Source organism: Pseudonaja textilis, chromosome 7 (genome assembly GCF_049901715.1).
Source record: "Pseudonaja textilis isolate UNSWEBS1 chromosome 7, rPseTex1.2, whole genome shotgun sequence".
Lineage (NCBI taxonomy): Eukaryota > Metazoa > Chordata > Lepidosauria > Squamata > Elapidae > Pseudonaja > Pseudonaja textilis.
Genome location: NC_141996.1, coordinates 34,376,105 through 34,394,053, shown reverse-complemented (window position 1 = coordinate 34,394,053; position 17,949 = coordinate 34,376,105). Strand labels below are relative to the sequence as shown.

The 17,949-nt window shown below is 32.9% G+C and overlaps 1 protein-coding gene across 12 annotated transcripts in view; it reads right to left on the bottom strand.

The window, feature by feature from the left end:
• Nucleotides 1–17,949, bottom strand: part of PHLDB2 (pleckstrin homology like domain family B member 2) — a 60,919-nt gene that overhangs the window by 25,968 nt on the left and 17,002 nt on the right. For 8 of the 12 annotated variants that reach the window (XM_087937414.1, XM_026700777.2, XM_087937419.1 and 5 more), the window contains 4 exons: nucleotides 13,310–13,684; nucleotides 12,159–12,302; nucleotides 10,787–10,924; nucleotides 24–152 (listed from right to left, as the gene is read on the bottom strand). In XM_087937414.1, the coding sequence (XP_087793540.1) occupies nucleotides 24–152; nucleotides 10,787–10,924; nucleotides 12,159–12,302; nucleotides 13,310–13,684 (786 nt within the window). The remainder of the gene's footprint in view (nucleotides 1–23; nucleotides 153–10,786; nucleotides 10,925–12,158; nucleotides 12,303–13,309; nucleotides 13,685–17,949) is intronic. The other 4 variants (XM_087937420.1, XM_087937422.1, XM_087937417.1 and 1 more) reach the window with 1 other exon arrangement.

Below are 17,949 nucleotides of genomic sequence, written 5' to 3'. Positions count from 1 at the left end.
AACACCACATCCATGCTACTGACCCTGTTAAGCTGCTGCTGTAATTGTTCCCTCATGGACTCGGGGCAATTATCAAGCTGAGTCTTCTGCTCGGAGTAAAGCTCCTGAAGCTTTTCTAGTTTTTCCCTCTCAGCATCAAGCTTTATTTTTTCCTGGAGTTTGAGCCATAAAAATAAACAACAGAATTACCTTTAAACCCAAGCAGTAGTTAGTGATTCTGAATGGCGAAGGGCAAAGAGGTGAAACTGAAGGAATGAGCTAAATGCTTCAAAAGAATGCTTTGCATGCTGGTAGGCTGTAGCTATTTTGCATATTAGTGCAATATTCTGAACATAATTTTAACAACCTGGGAATATCCAAAAGGTGGTTTAGTCAACCTGTTATAGATGCTTGTCAGTATATATTCTGCTATTTAACATCATATACGAAAAAATTAATCTCATATAATAATAATAAAAAAGTCTGTTCAGAAGATACGGACCTTTATGGTAACCAAAGAGAAATTGCCTTGTAGTTTGGAACATATGGTAATTCTATGTTACAATGTTACATAAATAAGAGTTGCCATAAATCATACTACATGTTGTGTGATGTAAGGCTATCTTCAGGAACCTAGCTCCCTGTAGATGTATTGGGGGTCACAACTCTCAGCATGGGGAACAGGAATTGTGGAAGTCATAATCACAACATATGTGAAGAACCTTATCATGGGGATTTTATTAGTTCCATATTCTTCAAGATTATATTTACATTAATAAAGATAAAACATTACTGTACAATGACTTGTATCTGTAACAAAGCCATACTCAGATTTGAGAACATGTATGTTCCCAGTATAAACTTTATTAATTAATTTCCATTCTCTGTATGTATTCTTAATTAGCAGAAACAAAGTCACAGTTAGATTTGTAATTATACTCCCGGAGCTATCATATTATTTCTGGGGTTTTGTTCCAGATGAAGTGTTACCTTTAATGCTTTCAGGTTCAATGATACATTAGCTACGATGAAACAGAAATGGTAACATGTTAATTTCCTAATGATAGAAGGAAAATAAGGCAAAGGCTTTACAGCAGATATGTCCAACCTGCGGCCCATTGGCTGTATGTGGCCTGGAAGAGCTAGTAATGCAGTCCAACAAGATGATAAAAATATTAAAAAATAAAGGAAGTTTGTTATTTATATACATTAATTATATATTTTATATGCAGCCCAAGACTATTCCTCATCACACAATGTAGCCCAGGCAAACCAGAAGGTTGGACAATCATGCTCTCCAGTGTAAAGAAAATAGGGATTAATTGCAATGACATAAAGATAACAGACAAAGAGATAAGTAGTTCTTAAGTCAGTGTAAGCAGAAAAAAGAGAGATCATTCAACAATAAGTGGTTGGGGCAGGAAATTCTGTTTCAGTGATCAAACATGCTGGGGAAAAATCTAGTTTAGCTGAAGGAATCCTATCCTGATCAGATAACACAAATTCTAAGCCAATTAGCTCCTGTCTCAAATATGGCAAAACATTTTTCCATATCCATGTAGATTTCTTTTACCCCAAATCAAAGCAGACTAAATGTTAATGTTACACTACTGTATAAATTTCTCATAAAATGTTTGGTTTGGTTTTGAAGAAAAAAAAGATTACAAATGCATAAAAACGTGATATTTCATCAACAATATACCAGATATTTTGTGTTATTCCATCAATAGATCCTTGTAGGCTTAACTTCCACTGGCAAGTTAGATTATTAAAATTGAATAGAATTATTGCACAAAATGACCAATCCTATAACTAAAGTTTTTTTTTTCTGAATAATACTATGATTTTTGCAATAGGTTTGCTGATGGTGTAACTCTAATTGGAAGAATAAAATATTTTTATTTCAATCTGCTAGGTTTCTAAGAAGCATCTTTCTTAACTTTTCACTGGGCTCTTTATCTCCCCCCCCCCCCAATTTTCTCCTTTTGATCCTAAACTACATTAGGGGTCACAGAATTTCCTTGTTCATAGCTAAATCTCCCTTTCATCCTTTACTTTCATATTTCCTAAGAAAACAGGTATAGGGGCATCACAATATATCTTCATGTTCTTATATAAAGCAAGAAAAAGTTTTGGGAACAGAGAACTTCATACAAAGAAGAGGTAAGCCAATATCTCACAGCTGTCTACCAGAGTTTCACAGCTGGCCTATCAATGAGAACTGTTTATTTTTATGGTATACTGAAAAGAAAAATACTCTGGAACATTCTAAATCAGCAAGAAAAAACCATTCTTTCTCTGATTTATAAGAAAATTTCTATAATGTAAAGCTCATTGATTCAATATTTAATTTAAGAGTTCCTAGGACTCCATGGGATTGCCATACTGTTAAGTTTCAGTTTACATTGTAGCAGTACTGATGAACGGAAGAGCATATCAAAAACCCTGCTGAATCATACTAAAGCTCACCTTAGCCTACCTAAATGTTTTTAAGTAGATTGCACAGAATCCATGCTGATTTTAAGGTGTGTTTATCTACATGCTTAGTTACATTTCTTTGATGATTACTTCTATCAGTTTGCACATAAACAGACATTAAGCTTACTGGCTTAATAACTTATTAGATGTTCTTGGGTCCCTTTTTTAAAAAATCCATTGCAAAGCTAGTTTTCTACAGCTACAAGTTTAAAAATTGTTTAGTGAAAAATTAAGTATCTGTATCTGTTCCACTGGCAATGAAAACTGAAATAATCTTAATCTGCTAGAATGTTACTGAGCCTTTCAAAAACAAAAAGAAATCCTATAAACTTCTCTTGGTACTTTTATGAATTCTTAGAGCTTCTTCTCATTCAAACACGTTCATTTGCCAGGGTAACAAGGAAGCTAAAGAGAAAAGTTAGCATCTTCTGTTGTTCAGTGATACTAAATACAAGGATGTCATTGAGCTCATCTTACAAGGGAAGTCATTAATTTGGAAGGTTAACAGCTGCATGTAATGGATAGACAAGGAAATATAATGCCAAATGGAAGAGCCATTTCCTATTTTTTCTTAAGACTGGAGACATGCATTTTGTTAGATCAGAATTAATGTCTTTTATACAACAGAAACACATAAAGAATAGGGGTGGTTTTTTTTTTAAAAAAAAGGGGCACTATCTTGAACAGACAGTGATCACCATATAAACACGAATATTGAAGATTTATTCCACTACCCTATAATACGCTTACTGTATTATGTGCTACAGACAGATACAATGGGAAATTTTTTTCTGAATAAAATGTTATGGCACACAAGACATATTTGTTTTGTAAAATAAGACTAAATTCTGTAAATTGTACAATTTCCAGCAAACTCTTCCAGAATTAAGGGGTTACTTAATAAGTATTAATTTTACATATAAAAGTGTACATTGGCCAGAATTGTATCTAGACACAAATATAATTGTTTATTGTCCCCTGTTTACAAAAAAGTTATTAAAAGTTTTCATATGGATACTTGGATTTAAAACAGCAATACCTTGGAAAGATTTTTCAAAGTATTCTTTTAAAAATTCAGTAGATATATTATACAAACTTTGTAATCCACATGTATGCATGCTGTGCCTATACAATTAATTTAATATATTTATTTTAAAACTTTGTTATAAATGGAATGTCCATAAAACAGAACAAAAGGAGGAAAAAGGAATAGACAACTGCCTAGGTCTCTTATCCCTAAAAATTAGTCACAATTTCTAGATAGTACAGAACATAATCATCTATATCCCTTCCATACATATACAATTACATTGATTATATTTGCAATATATTTTTCACAAAATATTTATATGCCATTTTATTCCTGTCATTGGTTTCAAGCACTTTGTACTTTGTTTTTAAAAACAGCAACTTATATCTTATTACATACAAACCCCCAAATGTACTTCATTTATAAAAAAACCATGCCTAAAATAATGCATGCAGCTATAAACACTTGTTTATAACACAAAAATTTATAACTAAAAAAATATCAGAAATCAAATAGTTTGTGATGCTAGAAGGGAGCTGGGTTATTTTCTCTAATAGTTAGGAAATCCTAGAGATATCCACATGCATAATCTAAAGGGTATAACGGAACAACTTATCTCTCTACATACCCTTTGATATCTCAAAGGAAGCCACAAGCTTAGCCAAGTATTCAATTGGGAACTGGCCCAGAACAAACTCCTGCTTCTTAGTGCTGCAGCTATCATTCTCCATTTCCTTCCCCTCTTCACAGTAGGCCTTTTTCCACCCAGATGAACATGCATGATTGAGTGTAGCTATCTGTTTGCCTTTCTACTGGAACTTTGCTCTTAGGAAGATTTGAGCATCCTGACCAGGAGATGGTCAGCAAAAGAGAAATGAAGCCTGCTGAAGTCCTAAGGCAGGAAGAAAGGAGAAGTCCCAATCCATCCTGAATATATATGTCCTTTTCTCTTGGACAGCTGTGACTGTATCAAATATCATCAACAAAATTCAAATCCTGCTTGGATTCCCAGCTGTGGCAGGAGCCTATAAACCCTGTCTGCTTCACATAAACAAAGCAAGGAATCTCTTTCTCTGGAGAAAATTCAACTTGAAACATCTGTTTTATTTGTCTCAGCTTATATCAAAGCTTTTTCTACTGTGAAAATAATTAATCTGTTAGGGAGGACAAAGACATATTTTATACAAGAAGCAACAAATTCCAAACTGTAAAATTTAATGTTGCAGTTTCCCAAGTATTAACATTCTGAACTGCAAAATAGTTCTGAAAAATCTAGTCCTCCCTCTTGCAAGTCTTCAAACTTGCTTAATTTAAGAAATGTTTGTTAAGCCAGAAGTATAACTGAAAAAAACTGAACCAGCTGAACTTCAAATCCCTCAAAAATTATAAATTCCAATTAGAAAATGATTCAATACTTTCCATAAAATACCAGAATGCCAGAATTATATCCCAAATAGGACAATTATATCCCATTTGGACAATGCTGCAAGGCTTTGTAAAACAAGGCAATGGGCAAATATATTGGTCATAATCTTGGTCACATCGGGGCTTTACAATGAATAGTCAAGCTTGTGTAAACTAAATTGTTCCAAAGTATTAACACAAAACAGAACAAAGTATCTTCACACAGATTTCCTGATTTTTGATATTACACTTTATCTCTGGATTAATGTTGTGCCAAGATACTGCACAACAGAATAAAGGTAGAGAGGACAAGAGAGAAATATACCTATAACTTCACAAGCCATACTTAAGTTTATTGTCTAAACAGTCATAATATCAAACTATTGACTATTTCTAATTAAAAATAATTCATAAACCCAGATTTAAGAGTTGTAAAAGGTTTCCTTGCCTTGACAGTGTACTATAAAGGCTTTAATGTTTTACAGATAAAATTGCTCATAAATGCAGTCACTTTGAAACTGCCATTAATGATAATCATGTGAAAGAGGAAGCCAGTGCAGCTGCTGATCAATTAGATGGAAATCTGGTTACATTTTCATTCATGGCATTGCTTTTTCAGAATTTCACAAGCCCTAGAAACACATGCTTTACAACCATCATACAAATACGAACGAGATTTCCTATCAAGCAGGTGTCCAGAAAGAGACTTCATAGACGTTCTTAACCCTTTTCCTGAACACAAGGCTATCAAATGTACAAATACAACCGCTACATTTTAATGAGCGAAAGTGTTTTATCTTTCATACAATCTAATATTTCGCTCTTCATGAACATCCAATTGCTATTAAACATCACAACTTTTAAGAAAATAAGAGCTGCTTCTGGAGGAAAAAAAAAATGGGAGATTGAAGAGGCTCTGTGAAAAAAAGAGCTGACAACCTTAAAGATTATAATTGTTAGAAGACTGTTATAAAAGAAGGGGATATAAAGTTGGTGTATTTGATCAAGGTTACCATCGATGTCTTATTATTTCCGGTAACCCTTAATGGACTTTAACTTTGACCAAAACTGAAATGACAATGCTTTATGGATTTGTTTATGGAAATAAGATCTGGGAAAAATAGACAATTTGTTGTATTTTAAGAGGACATGATAAATTACTAATATTTATATTTGTGATGCACATTGTAAGTCACTTCTTTGTATATTTTTCTTTTTTTATTTGTACTTTTCTTTCGTCTCCATTTTATTCTTTCTTTTCTACACTGTCTGCTCTTTTTATTTTTATTTTTTAGTTTCTATTTTTATTGTTGTACCTATAATCATTAATTATAACTTTACTATAAAAAAGAAATGAAAAGCAAAACCATAAAATGGAAATAGGTAGAAATGTGGTATCAGTTTCAGGATAATATTCAGCATAAATTATATAGTTTTACTAACAAACAGTTCTAGTGAATTCAGCTGTGTTTATTTCAAGGAAGTAGACATTTTCAATCTAAAAGAAACAAATGTAGACTGAAAGACTGCACTATTGTTTGGAATTAATAATTCTTTTTAGAAATTACAAAAATATAAAATAAATTACCAAAATTATTTTACAGATCTTTCTCTACAAAAGTCCATGGGGGAAAATACTTTTACAATTTAATTGCTGAGCATAATGTTGAAAACTAACCTCTAAAGAGAAGAATAAGCAATAGGATATGACAAAATTATATTTTATTATTCACATTAAAACTTTAAATTGTCCCTGGAACTGAAATGGAAGCCAACAAGATTCATTTATTACTAATGAATGAACACAGTTCATGAGCTGTATTAAGTAACAGGGGACGGGGGAGTTAGGAGATTCAAACTAGCATATCTTCTGCCTTTACATCTTCCCACCAGTTAGTTATATGAGATGTATAGAATGGCACATGCCTCACTAACTGGAGATTAACAAACATGCCTAACTGAAGCAGAGCTATTTTTTCTGTTTTAAAAATATGCTGAAAGCCTTCAGAACAGATTTAAACATAAACATAAGCAACAATTACAAATGTAACCTTGACTCTCTAATCAGAACAGTATGGACATTCTAATGAGTTTCTAGAAGGTACAAGATAATTCAATCTCCTTTTCTATTGGTAATCCAATCTACAAATCTATAAACCAATGCTATTGCTATGAAATTATATTGTTTCTTTCTATGAAGTGAGTGGGGAAGATCCTGAAATAAAAGCTACAGTATATCAAATAAGGAACTAGTAGATTAGCATGTATCAGACCTGAATTAGGACCAGAATAAACTTCATTGTATATGAAAGCAATTAGATTAACAATGTTTCAATATTTGAGGGGCTGCCACAGAGAGGAAGAGGTCAAGCTATTTTCTAAAGCATCTGTAGGCCAGACAAGGAATAATGGATGGAAACTGAACCTGGAAATAAGGAGAAATTTTCTGACAGTGAAAACAATCAAACAATGGAACAGCTTGCCCTCGGAAGCTGTGGGAGCGCCATCACTTGAGACTTTCAAGAAGAGATTGGACTGTCATTCGTCAGAAATGGTGTAGGGTGCACTTCCAGTTTGTAAGGCTTCGGCGGCGGTAGGAATCCACGATCGTGCGCGGTTCCTGCTGCACTCGCTGCTGGAGTGCCCCCGATCCAGCTGGATTTGGAGGCTATGGTTACCCCGTAGAGGTTACTGAAGATAGGGGAGATCCTGGTAGGGGTCCGGGGATATCGCAACCCCCCTTCTCAGCCGGCACAACTCCCTTTTCCAAAGGTGGTGGAGCGGCGGTCAGCAATGGCCGCCACAAAGAAGCTTGCAGCCGGACAAGATTGTGCAGGAGGAAGTCTGAGAAAGTGAAAGTTTTTGGCTGAACCGGGACAATAAGGAACATCTAAATACCCTGGAAATTTAATTTTTTAAACGATACATTGTTTCCTAAGAAGATCATAAAAAGCGGCGGAAGAAAGTGGAAAGGGAAAGTTTATTTTTTCTCACTCTCCTTCCCTACGGAAATAGCAGATGGAAATTGGAGAAACCTGCTTTGGCACAGAAAGTAACTAAACTTGAAAATGAAAGCCAAGGGGATATTAAAGATTTCTGAACATTGGAATTAAAAACTAAAATCTTTTTGCTATAAGTGTGAAGGGAGAGGTAAAGAACTTATATTAAGATTTTACTGGAGGAGACTGCTTGGAGCTTATAAGATCAGAGATAAACGGCAATAAGACTTCTAAAAAATTATTTTGGAACTGTGCAATTGAATTCTACCCCAGGAAGAGAAAGTATAAAAAGAAGAAAGTGCTAAATGAAACAGTTTGTCCTGATTTCGGTTGCTTTGTGACTTTGTGACTTTTGGAAACTATTCCTTGAAAGACTAAAAACATTTGGGTTGTTTAAAAATTTTTTTTTATAATGGCATTATCTGTTAAAGAATAGAAAATGGAATTCCAAAAATTAAAAGAAGAGGAACAAGAAGGCAAAGGCTCTTCTGGATCTATTTTTCACTTTTTAGAAATGGCGATTTCTACCTACCAGGAATTACAACAACAAGAAAGCTGGGATGAAGAAGAAGAAGCCATCTTTAATGGACAAATAATCTTTGCTGAGGAAGAAAAGGGAAAGAGGGGAAAGAAAACGGAGAATTCAGAACTCAAAAAAAGCAACCAAGAAAGGGAAAAATAAGGTGAAAAATCGATACAATGTCAGAAAGCAACAGAAAAAAGGAATACAACAGAGAGGGGAGACTAAGAGAGCAGAGATTGAGAGATGGGGGGGGTAAAAAGGTTAGAATCGACAAGAAAGGAAGGGAAAAAGGGAAGAGAAGTCATAAAGGCTTAAAACAAGATGTTAAAAAACAGGGTTTTTTTTAGAGACAAAGGGTAAAATACAATTTAAAAAAAGATTCTGCAAAAGTACATAAGATTGTATTGTAATATTAGTATTTGAAATAGACCTAGAAAATTGGAATACTATATGAGTTAACAATACATTAAAGGGAATGTATAAAATGTTTAAGATTTAATAATAGAGTTTAATTTCCTATGGAATATTGTTTTTACTATATTATAAGCTTTTTTTTTCTTATTCTAAAATGTAGTATGTAGAATGTACTAAGCAGAATCAGTATGGAAATTATGTATTATTTTGAGTGTTAAATTTAGGGGAAAGATAAAAAGGCGTCATACTTCAACCAGTGATTACAGGAGAAATATTGTATTAGAAAGAAAAGATAAATAGATAATTGAAAAAGAATGGACAAAAGATGCAAGTATAATGATTTAAATCGAGATGAAATAAATAAAATAGAATTAAGAGAGTGAATAGAGAGAAAACATATAGAAAATATAGAATGTTAAATAAGATACGAAATAGTATATAAGGTGAGCATGAATTTGTACAAAAAGATGTAACCTGGGGTTTCCGCTTTCCAAAAAGAAGTTTTATGTATTTATGTTTTGTGTTTTGTTTGTCTATGTTTGTCTATTGAGAATTAATAAAATTTTAGAAGAATGTTGGGAGAGAACAATGAAACTGTAAACAAGATAGATGGAAGTATACGATGAATAAAAAGATATAGAAATTTAGGCAAAAGAAATATAATTGAATAGAAGGAAAGGGAGAAATAGAGAGCTGGAAAAAGATACGAAGTTGAATATATAAGATAAATATGCAGATCCAATTGTGTTTGTATGGAAATGTGATAATTTGGAATTATGCTGTTTCCAAATAAGATGTTTTATTTGTTTTGTTAAAATTCAATAAGCAGTTCTCAGAAAAGATGTCTTATGTTCTTATATTTTATGTCTTGTTTGTTTGTATTGTCCTTAAAAATTAATAAAATTTGTTTTTTTTTTAAAAAAGAAATGGTGTAGGGTCTCCCACTTGGGAGGGGATTGGACTAGATGACCTACAAAGTCCCTTCCAACTCTGATTATCTGTTATCTGTTAGATTGTACAACATTTGATATATAATTACTTGGTCCTATTTGTAAAAATTAGGAGAGGGGCTATCCACCCTTGATCGCCGATCTCCCAAAATTATTTTTCTCAGCTGTTTGCTTTTTAAAAGAAGCCATGGAACTTGCTTAGAAATGCAAGTGCTATAGTTATCAAAACTACAGTAGGAAGAGAAAAGCATATCCTCATATTGTGTTTTCCTTTAGATACTCTTTATTATAGCAGTAACATTCTAACTGCATATCTCTTTAACCCTAAGATAATCCATTAAAATTTAATAATACCCTATATTTCTTTTTCCTCCCAAGGTACTGTAGGTAGTACAGTTAACAGCCATATATGATATAATGAGCCTATAAAATACATCCAGTGTTTTGATATTTTTGCTCTTCTTCAAGTTTACAAATATTTAATTGTAAACAGTTGAACAGCTGATGCTCATTTATCACTTAGATTGTAGGAGTTTTCCGTTTACATACTGTAACTAGTATTACATTATTGCCAGAATAACGGCTATATGAATATATCACACATGTAATTAATGAGCATCACTTAGAAATAGAAATAAGTAGTAGGAGGTAGCTATTTAAAAACATTGAGTCCAATCCTATTGCTTAGTGCAGGAATTCCATCTAATCATCTCCATCAGATGGTTCTGTCTGAAATGTTAAATGGTTATGACAAAGTCTCCTAAAGTATAAGATTGTTAAATAATGGGCTAGAGAATGCAAAATAAACTATTTAATGCATAGATGTTCATTATGAGAGAGAGACAGAGAGAATTGATACAAATATGTCTTTTAATAAGTTGCAACACCTTTTTTCTGCCTTTAATTTTAAACAATGTATCAATGTATTCTTCCTTTAATTTTGAACAATGTATCTTCTTTCTAAAATTCCAACACACTGGTTAAAATATGATATCATCCACTTATTTACCTTGGCCTTTTCACCAATGACATTTCTCTCCAACTCTGCTATCTTCCTGTTCAAATGATCTACTATTTCCTTCTCCTTGAGCAGTTCAGCTGTTTCAGATTTCTGCTCTGCTTCCAATAGGGCACATTCCATATCCATCTAAGAACATAAAAAATTTCTCTACCTCAATTTCCTTCATAAAGTAATTCCAACATAGAGTATATCTTGAAAGTTTACTTATATATGATATACATTTGAATACAAACACTGTCCTTAGAAAGAAACAATGGTTTAAATAGATAAGCATACCTAAACAAACAGAAAATGCTGCAAAATATTGAATGCATAAATCAACTACAACAAGCTTATTTTCACAAAATGTCTAGCTCTTTTGGCTTGTAGTTTAAGAACTTCCTCGTGACAAATCATTGCACTGGCACACTCGAGGAAAAATAAGATTGCAAGAAAATAAAATGGAAATGTATATAATTGGGCTGAAATTAGTAGGAATGTATTGAGAGGATTCTTTACAAATAGCATTTAGACTTATATGCCACTGCATCATGCTTTACAGCACTCTCTAAGCAGTTTATAGAGTCAGCATATTGCCCCTCACAATCTCGGTCCTCATATTACCAACCTCAGAAGGCTGGAAGTCTGTGTCAACCTTGAACTGATGAGGATTGAACTCCTGACAGTGAGCTGAATTAGCCTGCAACACTGCATTCTGACCACTGCATCATCACAGCTCACGTCTTTGAATGCTCTGGGCTTTCAGAAGTACAATTTACTGAACATCATATAGTATCCAGAGGAATTGTTATATTGGGTATCACTGCCAGCAGTAATCAGTTCAAACTGATTATCTATCTGCAATATTCTTATATTTACAAAATGTAAGTACAACATATTGTAATATTCTGCCAGACTAATCATCACAGATATAATTCTTTAAAGATGTAGTACAGAATAAATCCCAACAAATTATTTATTTATTCAATTAATTAATTTGTATGCTGCTCATCTCTACAGGAAAGAACTCTGGGATTCTTAAATTAAGTCCTAATTTACCAGTATCTAATTTACAGTCTAGATTATAACTACTAAATCTAATTATCCTACTCTTGCATCTGAATTATATTAATGTCTAGGACTAATTCCATGTAGGAAAGTGCTAAAAGAGTTAGCTAATATTGTAAGTGAAGTTAAAAGGTATAATTATTTCTTTCTTCCTTCACTTTATTTGTGGTCATGAAATGTTTTTTTTATGAGAAATACCATTTTAATTATCTGTATAAATGTCTTGAAACTAAGTATGAATTCCAGAACAAGAATTTATAGCATATTTAAAAATGAAAATCCATCATTCAGAAATAAAAAAGAGATCTTATACCTCTCTGGAGGATTCATCCATCTGATCATTTAAGTCTTTGATCTTTTGTTCAAGTTCTTCCAGGTTATTTAGTATTATAATGCGCTGTTCTTCCATTTGATTAAGTTCTGATGTTATTTGTTCATTGCTTATGCATTCTGGTGACTGTAACAAATCAACAATTGCCTTTTTTAAAAGAGCTTTTAAAGGAAGAACATGTCTTATCATTTTTCTTTCTTTTCTTAAAAACAACTAAAAATTAATAATAATAACTTAATAATTAAGTAATCTGTTACAGTACATTCTAGAATAATCATTCATTTTCATACATTTTTTTCCTATAAACAAAATAAGCACAAACACAAAAAGCATGCAGAAAGCATAATTATTGTTAAATTATTTCAGAGTTTGGTACGAAAGTTCTTCAAAGTGTAATTCTATAAATCCTATTTAGCATGTTTCCTACAATGTTTTAGTTAAAGGAATCAGGCTTGAAAGTGGGTGGCAACGAGTTCTAGCTCTACCTTAGGCAATTGTGCAACCTTGATTACAGTCACATTCTCTCAGCCTAGGAATAAGGCAACAAACAGCAAACTACTTCCAAAAATCTTGCCAAAAAAACCCTTATCCAGACAGTCATCAAGACTCAACACAGATTCGAACAGGAAAAAAAGAAAGGAAGAAAAGATATATTCTCCCCTTGAGATATGTTTTTTCCCTTACTGATAATATCTTTTGGTCATTTTATCTGTAAGTTTTGAAGATAGTCTGTTTGAACTAGATGTCTACACATGAAATTAAAATGCTGCTCTCTTTACTTTTGACTACTGATATAACTGCAATCTGTGTGATTATGCCTATGATTCCTTCCTGTCATATCAAAGGAAGATACATTTTTTGGAAAGCAGATTTTGCTGAAAAGACACCACACCTGAAAATTACAGCTTTCTTTTGTGTATTGGTAATGATAATCAATCACAAACTACACTGCAATCTGTTTCTGCTTCCAGAAAAGAATTGTCTTTCCCTCTCCCACCCATCCTCCACAAAAAGAGTCTTTGGAACAGTCCTAAAAAGAAAAAAGTAAGTATGTCTGGAATTGCTGTTTGGCAAAATATACCAACAGTTAAAATATATTTATGAACCTTCCACCAGAAAAGTATTCTATTTACCTTTGACATAATGCTTAGATAGGGAGATTCAGTGACATCCTTAAGGAAAGCAGAAGATAAAGGTGAACTTGTCCTGTTGCCATTTAAATGTTTATTTGTTCCTCTTGAAGAAAAGAAACCCATAGAATTTTGTCCAAGATCATTGAATTCAGAGAAATCAGAATCTTCAGCTGGAAGCTGCAAATGATCTCTGAATCTTGAGTCTGCTATTATCTGAGAATCTTCAAAGACTGAATCTTCATCAGACAACTGGAGTTTTTCAAGTTCTTTATTAATTTTCTGAACATCAGCTACGGTAGTGACTGTGGCAGGTTCATTGTCAGTCTTGGAATATTCTGCACATAGATTAAGAATGGTCTCGAGTCTCTGGCGCTCCTAATATCAAAACAAATAATTAAAAATAGAATATATATCACAGTTTCACATATTTTGTGGGCATCATAATTTTTTTCAGGCATGTCAATCAAACTTTATTCTAAACTATGAATATTTATATTAAATATACAGATTAAAGGAGAACTTCAGTATTTAGAAATTCAGAATCAAAATCCAATGAATAATCAGAATGGCACCATCAGTGAAAATTGGCTAGCACTTTATCATTCAATCACAAGGCCTTAAGAAAGGCAATTTCTCATAAAACTCATAAAATCAGAAACTGAATATAATTTGCAGTTGAAGGCATTCAAGAGTCACCGTGAACTATGAGATGGGTAGCAAATAATTGATAGACAGACAGACAGATACAATTTTGTGCAAAATTGACAGTGAAATGATGGCTTTCATTTTCTTGTAGTCTGTAAAACTGAAGACATTTCTCAACCTAAAAAAGAAATACAAAAGAAAGAAAAAAAGCCTATCTCATGGCATCCAAGGAAATAACAAAGACTATCTCTTCCAAGTCCACTATAAACCCTGAGCATTAACTAAAAGTCAAGACTATTCAAGGAAATAACTAGTTTTACTATGCTGACTATTGATTTTGCTTTGAACTTCTGTGTCTGCTTTTGTCTTCCCTTGCTTTCTCCATATTTCTTTTTCCAATGAGATCTTTTGAAGGACCACATCTCCCCAGCCCACCAGAGCAGGAAGAAAACGGTATGTTAGAGGCCCATCCATTACAGCGGCAAAACTTGTAGGACCAAGGAAAAGTCCTTCTCTATGGTGCTTGCTTCCCTTTGGAATATTATTCTCCCAATGACTGAATTACATAACGAAGTTACTTAACAAAGTAAAACCTTGTTACTCTTCTGGAAGACCTTGACTATGTGGTTTTGTCAGGAGATCTGGGGACCCTTCACTGATACAGAGTCAATCAAGTGACTGGAGTGAGTATGGAAAGGAAATTTTACACTTTTATATTTTAATGTTGTAAATAACCCAGAGTCAACGTGTGTGAATTGGGTGGCCTATAAATTCGTTTAAAATAAATAAATATCTATGGCTTCAGCTTCACTACTTTAATACGGGAATGTATCATTAGATAATACTCTAATGAGTATTATCTAATGCAAGCTTGGATAGTTACACTTTTGTATTTCAAGCCTGCAATAAGCTTTGTTCTATATTTCTATTGGTGGCTACCTACAAATAAAGAAGCCTTCAAAGATTATGTCTTTCATAAGTCTTCTGCATGTAAGACAAATTTTTTTAAAGAAAAAGTATAGATAATTTTAAAAAAAGCAATATCCTTATACTGTACTCCTTGGAATTTCTTGAGTTTCCATAATTGGTCTAAAAGCAATTAAGACGATGGTAAAAATTATATTAGCATAAACAAACATAAACAGCAAACTGTATGATAATTTCACTTTACTAACATCTTACTGAATTGCTGATTCATACCTATTGAGAAAGTCTAGTCTATTTTACAACATAACAATATTACAAAATCTATTGCTAACTCAAGAGTTTTCTATCTTTAAGTGAAATATGTCACAATTTTAAGACAATGTATTTTTCAATCTATAAGCTAAGGTACCTTAGAAGATTACTCTGCATTAAAAAGCAGTAACAATGAACACAAATACTGAGAAACTTCATTTGAAGATACATATTCTTCAGAGTATTTTATAGTGGTGTTCATTTCTCAAGAAAACCCAAAACAATAAATTCAAATTCTGCTTTTCTTAAGTACAAAGGTAAGAGAAAGCAGATATAGACATTAGATGTAATCAAAGCCTTTGTTTAATTACTTAGAAAAGCCTGTTGAATTCAAAGGGTATAATCCTAAATAAATGCACATAATAAGTACTGAAGCCTGGTTAACCCTTTGCTTTAGCAGGAATTGGAGAGTGTCAAGTTCAATAACCATGTTTGCATATCCATGAAATTAATTCAGAAACTTCTTTATTACAAGAAAAACTAGTCTCTTAACTATCCAATTCACAGTTGATTTTTAAATCTGCCTAACCTATGTAGAAAAGCTCAAATGTGGCATTAAAAATTAAGTTTATACTTTTAAATTATCCCTTAATTTAAATTCCCTTCCTTCCTCTTTTCAAACAAAACATTAAATTAGGAAGACAAAATGACAATGAAATCCTTGCACCTTAAAACTCTTTTCTTCCCTCAAAGCATTTTCACCGTAAGCCTTCAGCTCTCTCTTCTTTTGCTTAAACAGTGTTTGTTCTCTTCCTCTTAAACCTGAGTCCTTGGAGTACCCAACCCATTTCTGAAAGCTCCGTCTGACTGCTGGCCAGGAACACCAACATTCAGCCATTACTTGCTGACTTTAATGCTACCTTCACTGCAGTAATTAAGAATTGAAATAAACAGTGCTTCCTCTCTGAGCCAACCCGCACGTATAGTGACAGGATATGTTCAATTTGGTCTCTTTTTCCCCACTCACCCTTCAGAATGCAGGATGTATCAAATAGTAGCCCACACACAAATATTTTCCCCTGCCCAGTTCCAAATGAATGCAGCCGAGGTGTAGTTTGACAATGATATGTACCAAACTCTTACTTTTGGACAGAATGCTATCTTGGCATTATACATATTTCTATTCTTTGAGAGGAAAAAAAAATCTACCATTACCAGCAGTTAAAAACACAAATTGGTAAAAGGAAGTTTCTCTCTCTGTCTCTTGCAGAGAGACACAGAGAATGAACATTCTCTCTCTCTCTCTCTTTCTCTCTCTCTCTCTCTCTCTCACACACACACACACACACACACAGAGAGAGAGAGAGAGAGAGAGAGAGAGAGAGAGAGAGAGAGAGAGAGAGAACTGAACATAGTAAGAAATGACAAATTCTTGCTGCTTACCCCATTTTTACAAAAATGCTTCTACCTTTAAGCAAGAAATATACCTCCCTTGGCTTTGATCACTACTACACTGGTAATTGGGTAACATGTTACATTACATCATTTCTATTTCAAAGTGGACAACGTGATATCAGAGAACTTATGTTCAGGAAATTCTTGGGGCTGTTATTTTGTGGCATCTATTTTCACCACAGGACTCCAGCTATTCCTTATTTCACTGCACTTTCATTCTATAAATGTACAGTAAACTGTGTTTTTCAAGCCAATTCAAATGTGTGTGTGTGTGTGTGTAAATACATAACCAACAGTTTATCTTTATGTAAAGTATTGTATTTTAAAATACAGATAGCTGATCTGAGTGGTTGGTCACCACTCAGTTTCTTGTTTTCAATAAAAGTGATAGGAAAATAACTCTCAAATAATAGAGTCAAATATGAGAGATGTACTCCAACAGAATTTTAAGCCCCCTTTTCTTTTTTATTAATAGAATCATAAAATATTGGAAAGGACCATTGGGAAAAATCCTATCAGTAAAAGCTATTTAACAATTAAAATTACCTTGGGACCTTGGATCATGTAATTCAATCATCTTTCAGTGAAATCCATTCTTTCAACCTTCTGCTAAATGGGCATCCTATTTAAACAACCTCAAGATAATTTTTCATTGTTAAATCATCAATGTGAAGATAGCTATTGTTTCCTCAGAGTCTTATTTGCCAGCCAAAATAAACTCCAAACCTGCAATCATTACTTTATTATTATTATTCCATGCCACTTACCATCCTGGATGCTGTCCTCTGACATTCTGAAAGTGTGTTGTCAAAAGTGGACACAGTAATCCAGGAGCTGTCTGGATTATTACAATAATATAATACACAATAAAATTACATGGCTGCTATCACATGGTACCTATTTAAAAATCCCACTGTCCTACATATACCTATCCTGATAACTGACTGCAACTTCTTATTATATATTAACAAATATCACTGGTTTCTTTGATTTTAAGATTCTAGGCAGTTAAAAAAACTAAGTAATAATGATACATCCATAAGCTCAATATACATATACAGTTAAAGCCATTATGCAATAACATTTTGTTAAAAATTGTTTAATAGTCACTATTCTTACTGAGATACAGAAGAACGTATTTCTATAAGTTATGTAATAAATACATAACTTTACTAATGAAAAGAAATAGATTTTTCTCTTTTAAAAAAAGCATCTTAAGGAATATGGAATTAATACATACATTCTACACACTTATATACACATACACATGGCCACCAGAATATTAAAGGATTACTGGACTAGAATGTAAGTATATTGACTCATCTATAGTTTATTCATTGCTGAAATAAATAAAACCAAAT